General features: G+C 57.7%; 1 protein-coding gene across 7 annotated transcripts in view; it reads right to left on the bottom strand.

Annotated features, from left to right (window-relative positions):
* Positions 1-9686, bottom strand: part of BAHCC1 (BAH domain and coiled-coil containing 1) — a 60413-nt gene extending 50727 nt beyond the window's left edge. For 4 of the 7 annotated variants that reach the window (XM_043463104.1, XM_043463133.1, XM_043463141.1 and 1 more), the window contains exons 1-2: positions 9492-9686; positions 5305-5682 (exon numbers count right to left, since the gene is read on the bottom strand). In XM_043463104.1, coding sequence (XP_043319039.1) covers positions 5305-5482 — 178 coding nt within the window. In that variant the 5' untranslated portion in view covers positions 5483-5682; positions 9492-9686. Of the gene's footprint in view, positions 1-4292; positions 5683-8296; positions 8803-8847; positions 9013-9491 lie in introns of those variants that run through there. The other 3 variants (XM_043463114.1, XM_043463105.1, XM_043463147.1) reach the window with 3 other exon arrangements.
* Positions 9687-20671: the final 10985 nt, after the last annotated feature.

The raw sequence follows: 20671 nt of genomic DNA, 5'->3' as shown, positions 1-20671 counted from the left end.
GAGGCCTCTTTCAGAAGAAAGGGCAAGGGGGCCCTGGGGGTGGTGACCAAGGGCCCCTTCCACCCAGAAAGCACTCATTCCCAGTGGCACTGGCTGAACTCTATCTGAGCTTGGGAATTCCCAGCTTACAGCCGGTCCCAGGCTCAGACCCTGGAGCTAGACCAGGGGCATTCTGGGAACTGTAGTCCTTTGGGAGTTGGGAGGGCCTGCTGGGATTTCAGGGGGTGGGGTGGGCATCCCATCAAGAGCAAGCAAATAAGCAGAGACAGCAAAGGAGGTTACCCTGACCCTAATCCCAAGGTGGAAGTCTGACATTCCTGGGAAATGGCTGAACTTAAGACATCTGCTCCCTGAAAAGACACCAGCCAATATTGGATTCCAGCCTCAGATCACACCCGCAGTGGCTTCCCTGAGCAAACTGTCTGGAGCTCTTATTTTGGTGAGGAGACCTGGGAACTCCCCAGAGAGGAAAGACCTGGCCTGAAGTTCCCCAATGCCTTTCCTCCTCTGGCAGCTGCCTCCAGACCGCAGGAGAGACAGGGGTGCTACCTGCTGGGCTCCCGGAGAGGCTGCAGCGCATCCCGCACACTCTCGCACATTATTTATGCTCACAGCCCGCGCTGATGACATATGTAAGTTGACAGCGAACATCCTATCAACTTGCTGGAGTGTATCTTGATTGTTAAAACACACTCTTAAAGGTGTACGATCATTTATCAAATTAAAATAGCGGCGCCTTGCCTGTCCCTTTTCTGCCTTCCCTGACCACTCCCCTGTAGCCTCCCTTCTTCTCTGGCCTCCTGGGCATCCTGCCCTTGTACCCAGGCCCTGCTCCTCGAGTGGGGTGGGGGGAGGGGAACCCTGTCCCTGCTTCCAGGGACCCAGACTCAGCACCCCCTCCCTATCCTACCCCAGGCCAGGGCAAGCCCACTAATCGCCAAGAAGTGACAAACGCCAGAAGCCCCACCAATTAAATCTAAACTCAAGCAAAGCTCAGTGGCCAGTAAATTATTATTTTTATTAGCTTGAACCAAGTTCCCGTAAGAGAGAAAGTCAACTTGCTCCCATGAATGGCTCTTGTATAATTTATTTAACTCTGTGCTCTTTGCCAAAGCCTGGAATATTTTTAGCTCGTTCTGTTGTTGGATTTGGCTTTTTTATGTGTGTTTCTGAGGGGTATTTTTAGCTCCCTCCATGTTATTCTAACAGCCTCCTGTGCGTTTTGTCCTGTCTGTGCGGGCTGTTGAACCCAGTCTCACAGCAGACGAGGGAGATTTCTAAGAATAAACGGGAGCATTTGGGGGTGATGAGGGATCCGCACAAGGCCACTCCCTGCCTCGCTGGCTAATTTGCCTTAGTGCTCACGTGACCTGGATATTCCTATAGGAATATCCCTGTAGGAATAATCAGACATGGGGGCAGTACAAGCCCCACTGAGAAAAAACCCACATTCCAAAAATGGCTTCGTTGGGGTGGGTGAGGCGGCCGCAGTCTGGCCGGTCCACGCGGCCGCCGGATTCTGGGCTCCACAGGGCGGCCGTGGCTTTGATGTTTGCTTCTGTCACTTACAGAGCAGGATGGGTAGAGTCTTCGGAAAGTAACTCTTTTCACACCTACTTAATGTTGGTAACGGTTGCTGAAACACTCCATCGTGTCATTGAGTTAATGAGGTATTTACGAAATTGTAATTTTTTTCCTATACGAAAAAATATCACATGAGAACGGAGGGGGATCCTTTGATGGGGTCTTTTTACATCAGGAAAATTATCCCCCCTACACACTGCATTTTTCTTTTTCTTTTTGAGATTAAGGATCAGAAACACTTTTAGCAGGAGAGAAGTTTGTGATTCTCCCACCAGAAGGAACCTGCCGCCCTGTATACTCCCAACAACCACAGGCCCAGGGCACCTGGCTTCCAGGTCGGGCCATTTACACGCCAAAGAAGCCAACAGAAGGGGCGGAGAGGAGAACCCACCCGCAGTCACATTGTCGAAACCTCTGCCTTCCTTGGGCGGAGACCCAGTGATTCTCCTTTGGCCCCAAGGGCGACACACAGAAAAGGATGAAGGGCAGTAGCTGTAGCTGACCGGCTGCAAGAGGGGGCAGGGACCCGGCTTCTCCCAGGCAGGGCTGCCTCCTACTAGACGCGCTCCCTCCGAGGAGAGGCGCGATCCCCAATCGCTCCAGGCAGTAGCACTGATGAAAAATCTTGGGCTGGTGTGTTGTTGATTTTCATTTTTTCCCCCCTAGATTTCACAGCTTTGCCTCCGGACCATCTGTATTAGAGACAAAATCTAACACTGCTCTAAAAATAATGATTCCAAACATTCTAATTGCACCTTTTGGTGACAAGGTTACCAGAACAGCACTTTACCATAAAACCCTACAGCCCGATGATAAAGCTATCCGCACTTTCATTTTGAGAAAAACAATGGGAGAAGCCCTGGAGCCCAACATCCCATCGGGGTCCTTCAAGCTGACATTATGAAAGCGCTGGGTGGGGGCAGCACTGGAGGAGCGCAGGGAGGGAGACCCTTGGCCCAGGCTGGGGGGCTGAGCCAAGGCGAGGAATCCTCAGAAGCCAGGGACTCGATCTCCGGTAGCTGGATCCTACTCCCGTGTTAGAGCTGGACAAATAGGAAGAAGCTCGGTGCAATTTTCCTTTCAGCAGGGTAGTCAGTGGAGGGAGGGGTAGGCTGGGCTGCTGCAGCCTGGCTTATGGACCTGAGGCCATCACGGAAATGGGAAGAAAGTCCGCCAAACTGGCCATTTTGAAATCCGCACACGAGATGCAAAAAAAAAATTTTTTAATTATACTTTTTCCCTTTTAAACTCGATCATATGTAGATAGAGACCAAAGCAAAGTAGTCTGAGGTATAATTCTTTTTTTTTTTTTTAATTGATGTAGCTAAATTTTAAAACCAATACAAGATCCTGGCTTTCAGCAATTTCAAAAGCCTTTCAGCGGCAGATGTTCTAGCTGGACGCTCTCAAGGCCAGCCTTCCAGTCACAAACGGGTTGAACATCTCTAGGCACAATAGGTCTCTCTGGTCCCCCGGGGAGGTGGAAGCAGCCTCCAGGAGCAGTGGACGTGTGAGCCCCCAGTTGCCCCCTGAGGGTGCCCTGGGGACCTCCAGTGCGCTCTAGAGCACCCTGCATATGGGGAAGGTGAGTAGGGTCTGGGTCAAGGACACAGACCAGGCCAGCGCCCACCTGATTTCTCCAGTCCCTCCATGGCCTATGATCCAAAAACCACGTGGTCAAACTTGGAATGAGCAAGACAATGGTTCGGGTCACCCAGACCATGTTCCCACCTGGCCTGGTGGTGCCTGCATCTGGATATGAGAGCAGAAAGCAGAAATGGCGGCTGACCAGGATCTGCCGAGGGCTGTGGGCTGTTGAATAGGGACGAGGGAGGCAGCAGTGACTTAAACTGATGGGGAATCCAGCCTGGCCATGCCCCCCCGCCCCCCACTGCCCCCAGGAGGGCATGGCCCCAGCCTGTCTGTGCACTACTGGGACAGCCTTGGTGTCAGGGGCTCTTCTGAACCCTCGTTTCTGTTACCCTCCAGGCTAGTGAGCATGGCATATGGCATGGGGGGGGGGGTGATGCATCCAAAAAAGACTAGGGACGGTATGGCACTGTCCCTACAGCTACTACAAGCCCCCAACCACAGCCCCTCAGTGTGAGCTGAGCTGGGCAGGCAGCATCTCCAATGCAGAAGCAGGAGAGACAAGCACAGGGACAGTAAGGACAGATATTTAAAATCACCGATTGCCCAGGCAAGTGCTTTTGCTCTTTTGAGTTATAAATCTATAAGAGGAAAAAAGCAAGGAAGAGGGAAGAGCGAGGCAGAGGAAAAAAGCACCCTTGCAGAAGGCTCGCCCTGGAACAGGAAACACGGGCGAAGCACTGATTCCAGGAGAGGGCTGAGTCCAGCCCCTCCACTCCCAGCTTGCTCTAACTTTTTGAATCTCATGTTGTAAATGCTAAAAGCCCATTAGTAATTAAGCAATTTCTCGTTATTTTTTTTCTTTTTAGGAAATTTATGTTTTTCTTTCTGACTGCCCTCCCTTCTGACATTTTCCCTTCTAGCCTGACTCTGCCATCCGTTTTAATCCACACACTAATTGTAATCCCATTAAAGCAGATATAATTTTATTAGTATTCACAGTTCATCAAGCTAGCAATAATAACTGTTACTGCCAAATTAACAACAACAACAACAAAAAAAAGAGGCAAACAACATTTCTAATGTTTAGAACAAACTGTAAACAAAAGCAAGCCAACCTTCCAGGGTGACCAGCGGGTCCCCAAACGCGCAGCCACTCTGGCTTCCTGCAAGCTCAGCCGGCGCTGGCCAGTGACCTCCAGGGTCTCGGCGAGGTAGAGGCCCCTTTGCCACCCTCTGCCTGGCCCTGCTTCTCCTCTGACCTGGCTCGACAAGTAGTATCGAAGCCACCCCAGAGGGGGACCGTTCTGGAGATTTGGGTCAGCTCTGCCAAGGAACAGCTCTTTCCCGGGAGAGGACTGGAGTGCAGGGAGGCCCCAGCTCTCTTCTCTTGGAGCAAATCTGCGAACTCGCCTGCACCGAAATCCGGCGGCGGCCCCCGCGCCGCCCCCAGCCGAGCCGGCGCCGGCGTTGCCCTCCCCCAGAGCGCAGGCCGAGAGGCTGGGCCACGATCTGGCCACGCTTTGTCCGGCTTTAGCAGGATACCAGAGGCACTTGTTAAAGCAAATGCATCCCCTGCAAACCCATTCTCGCCCTGACACTTCAAGGCTTTATATAGAAACAGGATTTGCTCGTCTTACACCAGCAGTCCCTATTAACGCTCACCCCGCGCACACACCGCCCTAATCCGAGAGGCCGCGGCACTCCCCTCCCCAAGTCACAACAGCCGTTTTTGTTCCCGCAGAAAAGTGGCCTCGTTGTCCCAGCCCCGGAATGTCTTAAGGATGTGAATGCAAAATGCAGAAATGAGGTTTCCGCGGAATTTAGTTCTTCGGCAGGAAGGGGTGGGGGAGGGTGCAGGAGGGGAAAGGCTTTATTTTTAGCCGGCTCCGGGTCTGCCCCTCCGAGACCCTGGGGGACCCCGGGGAAGGGCGCTCTAAACCGCGATGATCCGGCTCGGGGGGCCCCCGCAGGACGCGCGGGCCGCCACCGGTGCCGGAGCAGGGAAATGAAACCGAAGGCTTCTCCGCAAACGCTCCGAGAGAGGAGGGGCAGGCTCCCATCCGACCCTCGACCGTGCCCACCTCGCGGCAGGGTCTCCTCTCCCGCGCCCGCCCGGCTGGCACTGACCTGTGTGCGAAGCCATGGGCAGCGGCGACGGGAAGTACTTTCCGGGCTGGAAGTGAGCGGGGGGCTGCGCGGCGGGCCCGGGCGGGGCGAGGCGCGCGGAGGCGGCGGCGCTGCGGTGGCCCAGGCTTCCGCGCTCCGACAGCAGATGAGGCGGCGGTGCGAAGTCGCGGCCATCCATGCCGGGCCCCGGCCCCGGCCAGCCGCCGCCTCCCGGGAGCAGCACGGCCGGGGCCCGGGGGCGGCTCGGCGCGCAGGCGGCGCGGAGGAGGCGGTGTCTGGGGTCACCCGCGGCGGCGGGGCCGGTCAGCACGCGGGCGGACTGGGCTCCTCGGCGGGCGGCCGCGTGCCGAGCCGGCGGCCGCCGTGCGGATCCATAGTCTGCGGAGACAAGCAGAGGAGACTAGGTGACTTGGGGGTTCGGCTCGCCCGGGGGTCCCCGCCCCCGCCCGTCCGCCTGCCACCCTTTTCACCCCTCCGGCCCGAGTCCCGCCAGGACGGGCGGCCGGGCCCCGAGCGCCCCGCGCGTCTTCCCGCTGCACGCGCGCGCGTGGGCCACCCGATCTCCCCCGCGCACACGCACCATCCCGGCCACGCTCCGGTCCGGAGGAGCCTGAGGGAACCCGGCCGTACCGCTCGCCGCTTCCCCTTCGCGGGTCCCTGCGGCGAGGGCGCCGCGGCGAAAGGCTGCTGGCTCCGTTGGGTGATAAAAACCCAAATCTGCGAAGCCATCACGCAAACACACACACACACACACACACACACGCACACCCTCTCCCCTCCCCCGCTGCCCAAAGGTGTCTCTGAGGAAAGGCCTGGGGTCCACGCTAGCTTTTTTCCTCTCTCTCCATTCCGAGGTCCAGCTTTTACTGCATTCTGCTTAACCGAATAACCATGCTAATTAAGCGAGTAATTTTATTGATTGTAACTCAAGAGTTTTTTTTTTTTTATAACCTTCCTTTTTTTCCCCTCTCCCATCCCCCCCATGCGTCTTTTGGTCCATTCTTTTGAACCCGCCGCTCCTCCCCCCCACCCCCACCCTGCCACAGCCCTAACGGGACCAAGCCCCCACCCCGCAATGCCGAGCTCGGACCCTGGGCCAGCTCCCGGAGCCCCAGGGGTCTACGTCCGCCGGCGGCGTCACCTGAGCCGCCACGCCGCAGTGCCCGGCCGGCCGTCCGGGAGCTTCCTAGCGAGGTTCAAACAATCACCCCGCCCCCCGGTGAAATTCGCCCAGGATCTTCCTCTGCGAATTGGGGGTTTGGTGGGGGCCTCTTTGAGAGTCAGAAATTGTTCTTCCTCAACGCCCCAAATCGGCCACGGAATTTCTCCCTTCGGCGCCTGCCCCAGGTCGCTCGCTGAGCCGAGGCCGTTCTCCGCACGGCCCGGGGACGTGGGGTTTGCGACGCCGGGCTCGGCCGCAGGGCCGCGGACAACTGGCCCGGCCCAGGGCAACCTTCGTCAATGCCCAGGTCCCAGCGGACCCCTGGCCTCCGTCGTCCACCTCCACCTCTCGGCTGAGTCACTTGTAATGTCCCCCACCTCCCTTCTCTTCCACCCCCACCCAACGCGGAGAGTCCACTCCGAGGCGAAATTGGAGACAATTTCAGACGCTGAGTATTAAACGACGAAGCAAGCAACATAAACTGAACAGCTGTGCGCCCGCGTGGACCTCTTTCATTTTGCACATTTCTCATTTCCTCAGTCTGCATTGTTTTAACGTTTGATATCACTTCGAACAAAAGGGAGATGGGCAGGCTCAATATTCTTAACTGTGAACTTTGCAGAAAGTCTTCGGATTTTTTTTTTTTTAGTCGTCCCACCGTGACAACAAAGCGATTAAGATGTTTTCCATTTTGTGAATACTATTTAAAATTACTATATTTAATGCTACAGGTTCTACACGTCTTATTTGCAGACTGTTTTGTGTTTGATTTAATCTATAACCGAAAACATAATGTATTAAGCGAATACATATTTGCTCAGCTGATAAGCTTTTTAATATTTATTCGGAGAGCTTTTGCATTGTAAATAAACGGGACCCACACAAAGAGTTCTCTTTGTCTCTCAACTTCCTACAAAGGGGTTTTGGGCTTCCTCCTCTCTAGGGATCTTCAGCTCTCTACCCCGGTCTAACAAATCACTCAGCTCGCCGCCGCTAGGGCCTACAGAGCGAACGCCTGGCCTCAGGACCGGGAGAGCGCCGGGCGAGGGGGCTGCCCGCGCTGGGGTCAGGGGAGGGAGGGGCTGCCCGCGTGGGGCTTAGGGCCTCCGGGCAGCAGCGAGCTGCGAGCCGGGGGGCACGGGGCGGGACAAAGGGAAAGAAGGAGGGGAGGGAGGTCGAGAACCTGCGGCTTCAAAGGCGCCGGAGGCCCGCGGCTGCGCGCACGGGGGGTGGGGGGCTTCCCAGCGGCCTCCGGGAAACCGCGTATACTATGCTTTTGTTTTGTGGGGTTTCTTTTTTCCAATAAGAAATTCCAAAATTGTCGAGAAAAGGAGTTGCTCTCGATTCTCGGGACGCGGGCTTGGCTACCAGCAACAGCTTTAATCTTCACCTTCTGTGGGCCAGATCGATCCTTCCCCACCAGCTCTCCAGACTTTGACTCGGAAAGGGATGGGCTGTTGTCGCCCCTCCGTGCCGCGGAGATTCTTACCAGGTCGGAGGGGCTTTCCTTTGTGTTCTTGGCTCTGGGGAAGAGGCCGCGCCGCGCCTCCCAGTCCGCCAGAGAGCGGCTCCCGGGGGCCTGCGGAGCACGAGCCCGGCAGGGAGCGGGGCGGCGACGCGCGGCCGCCGCCGCCTGGGCCCGAAGTCTCGGATCCCAGGCGCCGCCATCTGCGAATCCCAGGGCTCCGAGCCCCCTCCCCCCAGCGCCGAGAGACCGCAGCCCGCGTCGGGTCGGACTTGGAAAGGACACCGAGCGAAAGCGGTGGCAAGCCAGGGGCCCCCGCGCCGGCTGGAAAATCGCTGACAAGGGTATTTTGGAAAGAGTCGAACCTCGAAACGCTGGGTCCTCCCCAGGACTCCGCGGCGCGATCCCAGGAGTCGCCAGTCTCTGCGCATGGCTCGAGCGCTCCAGGATTGTGGGAGCGGCTCCTTCGGTTTTGCTTCGGTTTTAATTTAAACACGGAAAACCCTCCCTTTGCTTCTGCCACCCGCATCCTCCGGCGCCGTCTCCCGGTGCGCTGGCGCTGTGGGGCCTGCAGGCTGGGCTGGGCCCCGAGCACACCCGGCGCGTGCTGCTAGGGCGCCGCCGTAGAACCCGCTCCCTGCGAAACGGTCGCGCCCGACACCCACCCTACTCCCGCCAGGAGAGGACTGAGGCCCGTGGCCGCTCCGGGCCCCCGCACCCCAAAGCGCACCCGCCCGCAGATGCCGCCTCGGGGGTGGTGGTCTGAGCCCTGCGCGCCGCCCGGAATGCGCTCGGTGAGAAAACCACTCTTCGCTGGCCTCGCTTGGCCCCCTCCGCCACAATCAGCCGCCCCAGAAAAATTTTTTCTGAAATGTCCAGAAATGAATTAGGCTCTGGAAAGAGAACCCCCACAAACCTCGCCGTTACCCCTCTCCGCCCGGTCCCTCGCCCCGCACGCGGCTGGCGGCCGGCAAGCCCCTCTGGTAGGCGGCTCGGCCGCCTCGGCCAGCGCGAGCCAGCCGGTTCCCGGCGCCGCGGAGCGACCGGGCGGAGCTGACCCAAGGCCGCTCGGGGGAGGGGAGCAGCGTGGGGGGCGGGGGTGCAAACAATTGGGGTTCATTCGTGGTGCCGCCAGAGCCGGGAGCGCGTTGGCTGCGTCGGGAACCTCGCCGACTGTCTAGCCGGAGCTGCCCGCGCGGCTTTCGCCGGACGCAGCCTGGCGGTCCCTGTCCTGTCGCGATTATTTATTTTTAATGCTGGGTGTCGATCGAGACAACAAGCGCTCAGAGCAAAGCAAGGACGCATTACGGGGGGAATTTTAAACCGATCGATAAGATTTTTCAGAGGGGAAAAAAATCGCTATTATATATAGTCCATTAAAAAAAAAAGCCTGTTCGACATTATAACGGATTTTTTAAAAGGGAAGATATATACTTAACATCGCAACCCTGAATTTCTCTTACTAAAAAAAATTGTAAATCCCCAAAGCCAAAATAAAAATAAAATAATAATAAAAATACAAAAACAGAAAAAAAAATGAAAGCAATTTCAGTTACTTACTGGAGGTTGTTTCCTGGATACAATTGAATGCAATACAATTAAACCAGTAAATGTGACTTTGTTTTGTATTCCTATTGGTATTTTCAATGTGCTGACTGTTGCACTGTAAATGCACCGCTTCCACAACAACGACTCTAGCGAGCCCATCCAGAGCGGCTCTCAAACCTGCAGCCCGGCGCGGCGAGCCACGGGCCCTGCATACTAATAAGCTCGTGCCACTCAGCCCGGAGCAGCCCGTGCGTTGATTGGCCGCGCGGCCCTCCGCGGCCGGGAGCTCGTGCCACTCATTCGGCGTAAACAGGCCTCCCAATAGGCTGGCGCCGGGCCAGGGAGCTGCCAATCAGGGAGCAGCAGGGCTACTACCAAGCCCGATGGCGCCTAATTCAAGCCCGGCGACTGCGCAGCTCCTTTGCGCAGATCGTTGCTGCTGAATGGGAATGTGTTGGCGCAGGGCGGGAGAGGGAGCAGGGGCGAGTGGGAGCGCTTATCCACGCCGAGGGGAAGGCTTTTGCTTTTTTTTTTTTTTTTAATTTAACCCAGCAGGTCTAACGTTTGGCGTCCGGTGCACAGAGGCCAGATGATACAGCATCACGCGTTGAAGCAGATGCTTTTAAAAATACCTGGGATGTCTGGCAGGTGGCTGAACCCGGCACAGGTAGGCCCGAGATCCAAGCATAAAGGCCTCCTCGGGTTGCCTGGCCCTACCACCACTTCGAGGCCTCCACCTGCTCTGACCAAGCTCAGAAATGCCTGCACGCTCAAAGTCTGGGTACCACGGACTCTTGAGTCGCCGGCCTGGTCCTCTCCTCCTCCTTCCCCAGGGAGCAGAATCGGGGGAGAAGTTCTTGTGTCTCTGGCCACGTATCTGCCGACCCTCAGTTTTTATTCCCCTTGGCTATATTTTGCAACGGAGCACTGATGAAAATGAAAATCGGTGATTTATGGCCATGACAAAGATTGCCCTTTTTTCATCTGCAACTAGATCTTTTAAATATGTTCACCTTGATACCCACAGTGTGAAAACCATGCACAGTATTTTTTTTCAGTGTCGCTCTCCTGCATATCTGCTAAATTCTTGCCCTAAATAAAAAAGCTACTAAACAAATATCTTCATCTTAATCAGATGCAAACTACTTTTTAGGTTATTCTTCAAATATTTCTGTTAGAGTTTGGTTTCCCAACGATGCTATTTATGCTCGGGAGTCAAGTCTATGTCTCAGTGACGACGGATACATTACTTTTACTCCTCTAGGTGCAGTTCTGCTTCCCCCTCCGGGGGGACAAAAATGGTATTTAAACTAGATGCCAACCAACTAGGTCACGCGCGGTAGAAATTATCCACCGGTTCATTCCGGTAGGGACCGCCGCCGCCGCTAAGTCGCTTCAGTCGTGTCCGACTCTGTGCGACCCCATAGACGGCAGCCCACCAGGCTCCTCTGTTCCTGGGATTCTCCAGGCAGGAATACTGGAGTGGGTTGCCATTTCCTTCTTTAATGCATGCATGCATGGTAAGTCGCTTCAGTCGTGTCCGACTCTGTGAGACCCTATGGACACAGCCCACCAGGCTCCTCCGTCCACAGGATTCTCTAGGCAAGAATACTGAAATGGGTTGCCATTTCCTTTTCCACCGATAGGGACAGGAACGGGTTAAGCCAGAGGCCTTCTGTTGTCACCTTCCTTTCCCCGCCCCCCCGCCCGCTCCCTCGGGACCGCCAGGATTGGCTGGCACTCTGCCAGCAGGCTGTCAATCACCGAGTGTAAACAAGGCGCTGATTGGCTGTTGTCCAGTCCGCACAGGGCCTCCTGAAAAAAGCAATTACTGGCTCCGCGGTTTCAAGGAGGCCCCAGGCCGCTTGATGAAAGGAGATAAGCTAGGGACCGTTTCCAGGACCCCCGCGGGCCGACCCTGGCAGCCTTGGAGCCGAGGTGCGGCGAAGAGCCCGCGGATCAAAGGAATCCAGAGAGAAAGGGGAAACCGGGCGCTCGGCTCCGGCCGGCCTTCCCCCGCAGGCATCTCTGACCTGGGTAGGGGCTTGAGCCGCGGGCGGGGCTCCGGAACTGGGAGCCCGCTTTGGGCGGCGCGGCCGGGCAGCTCCGGAGAGTCCGGGGCTGGCAGGTAAGCGCCTGGCTCCGCGGGCCCGGGCCTAGGACGCAGGACTCGGCCGGCGCGGTCCTGAGTCCCGGCTCCAGCGACAACCCTGCCAGGTGACGAAGACCCCTGTCTCCCACGGCCTGAGCCCCTGGCCAGTCCCGAAGCCCGTGCCTTCGGAAGCCACCGGGGTGGCGCGCGTCGGCAGCGGGAGGAGGCGGCACGTATAAATCCATAAAGCGCTCGGAGATCCGATTAGCCCACTGCTATTCATTAGGCCGGGGGCGATTGAATTAGGTTCCGGGTGCGGGCCCGAGGAGGGGGGTGCCGGCGCGGGTTGGGCGCAGCGGCCAATGCGGGGCGCGGGGGTGGGGGCGACGGTTCTGGCGCAGACCTCCGGGCTTGGGCCGTGGCTTCCGGAGGAAGAAGTCAAAGCATCGACTCCGGAGCGAGTTGAGGGGACGAGTTCCTCCAGGTCCTGCCCCAGCCGGTGCGTGCGGGGGCGGCCGGCTTCCCATGCACACCGTGCAAAGCCAACCTGAGCCCGGTCCGGCTGCGGAGAAATCGCGTCCTCGGAAGGGTGGCTGGGTGGGCGGGCGGGAGGGGCTGCCATGGCTCTCGGATCCAGCGCAAGGCCAGGAGCAGCCGGAGCTAGGGCTGGGAGCGGCTAGCTGTGCAGTCCCGGTCCCGGTCCCGGAGCACACCGGCCTCGCACCGCCTCCTCGGAACCGGTGACCTGGCACGCCGAGACTGCCTGTTCCGCGCGCCCAGGGGTCCCGCCAGCTTCCCGCAGCCCTCGGAGTCCTGACCCCCAGCAGTGTGCTCCTCGCCTCCGGACGTTTGGAATCTGAGTTCCGGATTACTGTCTCTGATGAGCTTGTTTTCTGGCGCAGAAACTTTTTCTTATAACTAAAGTTTTTAAGTTACACTTGAAATTTTTTAAAATGAGAAAAAAGTGTATAAGAGAAAAAATCCTCCACCCAAGAGAAAGAATACCTTGTCTACCCTCAGTCTCTGTAGTTGCGCCTAGCTCCCTGAGCGCCTGCCAGCGCGGGCCCCCGCAGTGCGCTGGAGTCGAAAAGGGGCTCAGCCTTGGACCACCACGAGGGGGAAGGGCCTCCAAGCCCCCACTCTCCGTCGGAGTGTGTGAGGAGGGGTTTCCAAACCCCCATCCCCCACGGGCAGAATATTGGCTGAGGGTCCTGGAGCCTGGCTGATGGACCCCACCCTAGGCATAATCCAAGATGTGCAGGCTGCCAGCGCGAAGGAAGGACAGAGGATGGCACGGCTCCTCCTTGCCCTTGCGAAGGCTGGCTCAGATCCTTCCAGCTCGTCATCACCACATTCCTAATTCAGTGGGAGCGAACTGGCTTTCAGAACCCCCACTGCTGTCCCCTGCCCCTCCTGGCCCATCGGGAGAGAGAGGCTGTGCGCCTGGGGGAGGCAAAGCACAGCCCCCTGTCCTCTTGGCTTCTTCCCCTCTCCTCTCTCCAGCATCACTTGAAAACAAATCTAGTGGGTTTTTTTTTTTTTCTTAATACTGTTTCAAAACAGTTGTTACAGCGAATAGCTGCAGACGGGCCTGCTGGATGCGGCAGGGGCTGGCAGCTGCCCAGCGCGGGCGCCTGGCCGCTCAGCAGCTCCCGCAGTACCAAAATAAGCTCCCCGTGTTCCCCTTGAGAAGACGCGGCCTACCGAGGCTCCTGCGGGCCGGGGCATGTTTGGCTGGGCGCACTATCAGCTCAGAGGAAACCTCCCCGGTTTCCTTTTTTATTCTGCCTGCTGTCCAGAGCTAACAAATGTTTTTAATTTTAGAGGAACATGGTGTAGGGATCTGCAGACCAGCTTTCCACTGGGGAGGGAGAGAGAACCAGGGAGTGGGTGGGGAAGGAGAAAGGAGAGGGGATAGAAATGTGAGATCAGGGTTGAGCTGGGGTGTCCAGGTCTCTGCAGTCGCCCACAGTTTCACAAATGAATGGGCTCCCAGTCAGGCGAGGCCCACACACCCTGCCCAGCCCACATGCCCTATCCCAGCCTGGAACACTACCCAGGGGTGTCCTTGAACCCCCAGCTTGCTTCCTCCCTGGCAGGTATCCAAGCTTGCTCTATGGCCCCATGCAGCCAGTTGTGCCCTGACACCTGGGCATGCACCCTTGTACATCACCCATCCACACACATGCATGTGTGCACACACATATACAAACACATCACTGGCACATGCTTGAGCATTATATAGCACATCACACACCCACACAAATACATTCACAGCACACACTGGCACCAGTGCTCTGGAAAGCCTGCCTTCCCTTATACAGCCTGGGGGCCACTGTCACCCCAGAACCTAGCCCAGCCGTGGGGCCCCTCCCAGCACTTGCCCCCACACACTGCTCCCCTGAAAGCAGCTGCAAATCCAGGGCTCCTTGCTCCCCAAAGACCGCCATCCAGCTCTGTCTGAAATCATGAAATAAATAATCATTTTTTTAACGCAAGGGGGTGGAGGTGTTGGGCGAGTTACATAAAATTGTGAATTAGTCTCTGCTCCAAATAAACGCCTGCTTGGGCCAGAGAGCGGCAGAGCTGCGCGCTGGGTAATTGTGTGTCGGGTGTCTCTCCATTGTTCCCTGTGCCATTAGTCAAAGGGCAAATTAGAAACAATTTCTTGACAAAAATTGACTCTTAATTTTTCCTACCAGAGGCACAGGGGGCCGGGTCCAGAGGCTGGGCTCGGGGACAGACAGGCCTGTCCGGAGGGGTGCTGGGGTCACTGATTTGCACTTGCCCAGCCTGCAGTAGGGGAAACTGGGGGCCCCCAGGTGTGGTCCACAGCAACCACCCCACCCGCCCTCAGCTGGAGGGCAGCGTTACCCCATCTCAGCCCAGAATCTGATGCAGCGGTCAGAGGTTTGCACTCTTCCTCTCAAGTAAGTGGGGTAGGAAAAAAAAAAATCAAACACATTCCCAGAGATGCCTGGATTGGAGGAGCTCAGCCTCTGCACCCCTCCAGCCCCAGGAAGCAGGGTTAGCCACCACCACCACCACCACCTCCCCCCCCCCCGCCCCCCATCCTCTGAATGAGATCTTCTGCCATAGATGTGCAAAGTGGTTCTTTTCACCAGGGCCTTTGGCTGGTGGACTGAACGGGGCAGAGGTATGGGGGGAAGGTGCTAGGGCACCAGCCCAGCCCAGGATTCAGAAGCCCCAGGGCCCCACCCTGGCTCCCACTCACTAGGCAGCCATCAGAGCAGCCTGCACCCCTACCTGCCCAGGTGCCTTCAGCTTTGGCTGTGAGTGGAGTTGAGAAGTCCCTACCCCATCCCCGAGAGTCCTCCCCAAGGTGCTGCACGGGGAATTTGTGCCTAGATTGGGAGTGGCCTTCTTTTTGGCCACATTCTGCCTTTAGGGGCTTAAGCTTTGTTGGAATTGACCTATTTTGGAGGAGAAAGGAATACAAAGATCTCCCAGACCCCCCACTACCAAGGGGAGGGGGCTGCCCCCACCAAAAACAAAATCTCCAGTCACAGCCCCTTCGTTATCTAGCAGGGCCTGCAGGGGCCCAGAGGGCCAGGTGGCAGGGGAGAGGGCCACTCTGAGGCCCAGGGTCAAGGGGGAGCATCCGACAGAGGATGAAGAGTTGTCAGGAGCTAGGCCAGGAGGGAGAGTCCTCAGGCCATGCCTCCCATGAGGCCTGCCTCCAGCATCTCCTGAGCCCCGTGTGCTACCTTGAATCCCTTCCTAGAGGTCCCAGCTCCTGCCTGAGCAAAGGGCCTGCATGCTGAGGCTTGAGCCCTGCTCAGTTGGAGCCCCTGGAATGTCAGGGAGGCACAGCTGGTCTCTGCAGACCACAGACAGGCTCCAAGACAGACTTGGGGATGTGGCTGGAAGTTTTAAAAGGCAACAAGAGCAGCAGGGGAGCCAGACTTTGAAGTCAGATGAACAGCTTTCCCGGGACCCCTCCCTTTTTTCGGGGGAGGGGGGATGTAATTCTGTTGCTGGTTTGTCCAACCAAGTCAGGAGGCTGCCCAGCCCCCTCCACTCCGGAAAGGTGCTTGTTAAACACAGTCGTAATTTGTGGCTAAATATAAGCCAGTGTGTTCACACGGAGAGTATAATTCAGGGTGCTGGTTGTGTGAGGTTATCAACCAGGAGGCCCATCTGGGTTAAATTGAAGTGATTTTCATAAACGGGTAGGAGCATCCTATTGGCAGGCTCCTCCCTGACTTTTTATTAGTGACTGCATGATTGTTGTTAGTGTTAAAGGGAATAATAGGAGTGGGGGACTCCTGGGACCCCAGGGGCAGGGGGAGAGGGGAGCCTCCCCACTCTGCTCTGTCCTGCCCCTCCAGTCTCTCAACCACTTTCTCATCTAGGCTGCAGGAAGGCAGGGGACCCCCCATGGGTAGTGCCAAGCCATCCTCCCCAAAGACAGCCCTGCTCTTGCCCCACAGGAAGCCTGGGAGTGACTGTGGGAGAGTGGGAAGCAGGTTCTCTGGGGAGAACTCTACTCCCCCTGTAAAGCTGAAATTAGGGGGGATGCACTGGGGTGTCTTCTTGCAGGAGGATGACCCAAACTGGGCCCTCTGTTTTCCTGCTTATCAGGAAGGACCCTACTGATGACCAGAGCCCAGGCTTGGCCTGCACAAATAGCTGTGGGAGACGTAGTGGCTGGAACTGCCCCTTTTGGGGACACAAGTTCTACAGGGCCTAATGAAGGGTGGGTTACAGGTTACTTGGTGCTTCCAAGCACACCACCCAACCAGAGCCTGACTGCCGCCCTTCCTGGAAGGACACCTGCCTCCCTCCAGACGGGACCTCGCAGCCGCAGCCCAGCCACAGGAAGTGCCGAGTAAGCAGTTGCTGCCCCAGCCGTTCTGCTCCTTCGCAGCAGTGTTTGGGTGTGTTTACACGTGTCGCTGTCAAGGTAGTCTGGACAGGGCCTCCAGGGCTGGACTTCCCGGGTCTGGTCTCACACTAGCGGGAGGGCCCTGGGAGAGGGGCGCAGGCTGGGTGTCAGGGTCTCCTCTGATGAAATCCAGCTGGCCCAGGCAGAGCCAGAGTGGTCCAGCCAGACCAGGAGGAGAACCGAAAGGACAGGGACTGGGACTAGCAACCCTGGATCCACGGGGCCACAGCTGTCAGCCCCACCCCACACCCCCCACTCCTCCACCACACACGTTCAGCAAATTCCTCTGGGCATCAATTTCAGAGCCCAAGCAGCAGGAACAGCACCTGCCCCTTCCCACCATGCCCATGATGGGCAGGAACCTCGAAGCCAGCTTCCCCACTGGATTTCTTCCAATTCCTAGACCTAGAAAAGCCCCAGACCCTGCCAGACGCCCCCCTCCCAATTCTGCCCCAGCAGAGGGCTCCAGAGGGTAAGGGGCTACCCACTCAGACTTGTTTCTGATCACAAAACAAACAGAGGCCTGGGCAGTTCTGGTCTCTGGGGCCACACATCCCACTCTCCTATTCTCTTCCTGCTCTCAAGCTGGGCCTGCCAAACTCCCCACTCACACACCAGCCCAGCAATCTGGGCCCCCACCCCCACAAACTCCCTCCTGCCCTTGGGCAGGGCCACAGCCCCATCCTGTCCTCTGGACTTTTTCCTGTGTCTGATGGCCAAGGAGGGGGGTGGCCCTCCCCAGCCTGCCTTGGGGAAGAACCCAGGGCTGGGCATGAGGCCTGGGAAAGCTACAGACACATCTTTTCCTCCTCTCTCTTATTTCTGGGGAAGGTGGGTGTTGAGTCCTTGGCCTGGTTACCTGCCACATATACAGACCAAAAATAAATTATTCCCATCAAAATTCCCACAGAGCAGCTAAGGCCTGCAGCGAAGCGCTCTCCTCCCAGTTCTCAAAGGCAGGTAGCTGGGCTGATAGGCTCGGCTACACCACCACCCATCAGGCCTGGTCCAAGCACAGCCACCGCCTCTTTTGTTAGCAGGACAGTCACACCATTTAATTAAAAACCATCCAATAGGTCTGTTTTCTTCTGACCTGCACAAATACATATTCCACCTCAATTCATGACTCAACAATACCGGCTACAGGCGGTAATGGGAGGAAGCAGGAAAGTTTCCCAAAAGATGAGTACCCAGAAAACTCCCTGTTCCAACGATGCTAGCCCGGACGGTCAGAGGAGTCTGCCCTGGGGTCAGCGCCACGCCGGGCCCTGCGCCGCCTGCCCCCGCCAGCCACTTCCGCTGGAGCTTTTTCGAGCACATTCCACCAGGACTGGGTCTCTGGCAGGCTCTGGGCCGAGGTTCGTTTCAATAAGCAAACCTCGAGCCTGGCCGGCCGATTTCTACTCTGGCGGGTGGAAGCGCAGACGCAAAGAGAGGTTTTTCTTTCCACCGGAATTTGATTTTGTTTGGTTTGCATTTGTATTTTTTTACTAGCAGGAATTTTCGATGCAAAAACCCTCCTGGGGGGGCGGGGGGAGAATCAAAGTCCCTACATCCCTGCCAGAAACAAAAGCCCTTTGGAAACGGCGCCGCAGGGCGGGCAGAGCCGGGCGCCCGGGTCCCGCGTTGGGAGAAGCGGCGCGCAGCACCTACCGCTCGGCAGCTCCAAGGCGACTCCGGCTCCGGTCCGGGCGGCCGGTTTCCGACCTGCTCGCCCGAGTCCGCCGGGTCCCTAAAACGCGGAGGCGGCCGGAGGCCCCATAATCGCAATTTATGGCCTGGGTGACGTGCTTCCCTCTCCCACAATGGGGCCGGGTGACATTAAACAGAAAATTGATGAGAGCGGAGCGAAATCTAATCTCTACCCCCCCCCCCAACCCCAGGCCGACTCTCCGCGCCTTCGGGGAGGGGCTGGGGGACAGGAGGCTGAGTGGTCGTTAGTTGGTACGCTCGTGAGCCCCGCGCCAATGCTTCCTCCCGAATTCGGGCTCCCAGCCGGCGCACTGGAGGAGGGAGCACGACCCTCGCCCGGATCCCCATCCCTTGCGGCCCGCCGCTTCTCCTCTGGGCTTCGGGCCGGAGCTGCTCTCCTTTCCATTCGCACCGGGCGGAGTGGGGAGCCAAGCATCTCTCCCTTTTGCTCTGAGGGCCCCCGGCCCGGATAGGGGTCTCCACGAGCCCCCGGCCCTCCGTCCGCTACCCAACCTTCAGCCCGTTCCACGAGCAACCCCCTCCGCTTCCAGAGCGGAGTTCCCCGCCCCCACCAAGACGAGCCGGCGCCAGGAGAGGAGGGGAGGACCCGGACCACCCAGCCCCCACCCCAAGCAAGTGGGGAAAAGAGGGCAAGTGACCACGCAGGGCGCGCCTGGGGCCTCTGGCCCGGAGCACCCGCGCTCCTCCGCCCGCGGCACGGCTCCCCTGGGGCGCGCCGGGCGCCTCCTGGCACCGACCCCGCCGTGCCGCGTCCTTAAAGGCGCCGGCGGCCCTGCCGGCCTTTGTCCCTTTGGCTGGGAAGGTCACGCCAGGGACTCTGGGCAGCCTCATGGGCCCCTCGAAGCGCTCGCCTCCCTACCCTTCCTCCATTCCGTCCTCCAAAATTTACTCTAGGGCGCTCCCTGCCCTGCCTGCTGGCCTGGAGGAGGTCTCCACTTAGCAACCACCTGGCCACGTGCTGCCTGTGACCTCCAGACTTGCACAAGATACATTGGTCTGCTGGAGCACACAGCTGGGCCAAGGATCCACTTTTTAACAGGAGGAGGTTGAGGGGAGTGCTTCTCAGAGAAAGAATGAATGAAGGAGCCCCAGTGGGGCCGCAGGAGGAAACAAGTGCTAGTGCTGGCAAGAGAGAACACAACTCCACCGACCAAGGAGGCAGGCTGGCTGCCCTGAGCACTGCCTAGTAAGGGGCAGCCCCCCGGGGGATGCACAGAGTCCTGGTTGGGGGTCCACATTGGGATCCAGAGGGTAAGGCTTTGGATAGATGTACCCACAGAAGGTTGCCACCAGGGCCCCATTCTCCCTGGAAAGCCCCCTCTCCAGGCTCTGCCAGATAAGCCTGTTTGAGTCACTGGGCTGAAGACTCTGTGAAGCGGGTTCCCAAGCCTTGGTCTACCCCTCTGGCCTAGATGAAAACTTGTGCACCTGGGTGCCAGATGGTGTCCTTAACACTCAATCTCTGGACAGACTGGGAAGCAGATGTCAGGATGATCATGCCCATTTTCGAGATGGGCAAAGCCCCTGAGACAGTGAATAACTCTCCTATGTTCTCCCTCGAAGGCTAAGTACCTGGGCCCGAGGTTCTTCTGCAAAGCCAAGACATGGATCGGCTGGTCTTTGGTCCCCAACAGCCCCAGGACTCATGGGGGCAGACTATGTCCTAACTTCCACGTGCCTCCTACCCTTGGAGATGTGCTGTGCAGAGTCGCTCAGTCGTGTCTGACCCTTTGAGACCCCATGGACTTTAGCCCGCCAGGCTCCTCTGTCCATGGGGATTCTCCAGACAAGAATACTGGAGTGGGTTGCCATTTTCTTCTCCAGGGGATCTTCCCAACCCAGGGATCAAACCCAGGTCTCCCACATTGCAAGCGGATGAGCCACAAGGGACGCCCACCCTTGTAGATGGAGAACAGAAAAAGATGGGCCTCGTGACCACAGTTGGGTGCTTTGGATCACAACACCCACAGAAGGATGCCACCAGGGCCCCGTTCTCCCTGGAAAGCCCCCTCTCCAGGCTCTGCCAGCCCGGCCTGTGGAGTCACTGGGCTGAAGGCACGGCGAAGCAGGTCCCCATTGCTGCAGCTGGGAAGAACTGCTGATATATGACAAGAATCTGGAAGCCAGATTCCAGAAGGTCACGTTGGACTGAAACCAACAAGATTACATTTAACAGGCTGGATGTGAACCTCCACTTTTAGGTTCAAAAATCAGTTGTAAAAATGCAGACAGTTCTCACTGAAGACGTGATGAGCGACCTGCAGCTGTCTGTACCATTCAGGCAGAACGGGCTCCCCAATGCAGGCCCCTTGTGAATTTCCCGGAGCCCCAGCAGCTGAGCCTGCGCCCTCCAGGGCCCTCCCGGGATGTCAGGCTCACTGGGGAGGGGATGCAGCTGGGGACAGCAGAGAATGGGGTCCTTGTGCTGCTATCATCAAACCCGGGGCTGGATGAACACAGCTTTGTCTGCACCCACAC

The sequence above is a fragment of the Cervus canadensis genome, chromosome 1 (genome assembly GCF_019320065.1).
Source record: "Cervus canadensis isolate Bull #8, Minnesota chromosome 1, ASM1932006v1, whole genome shotgun sequence".
NCBI classification, from domain to species: Eukaryota; Metazoa; Chordata; class Mammalia; order Artiodactyla; family Cervidae; genus Cervus; species Cervus canadensis.
This window is presented reverse-complemented; position numbering and strand designations above follow the sequence as displayed.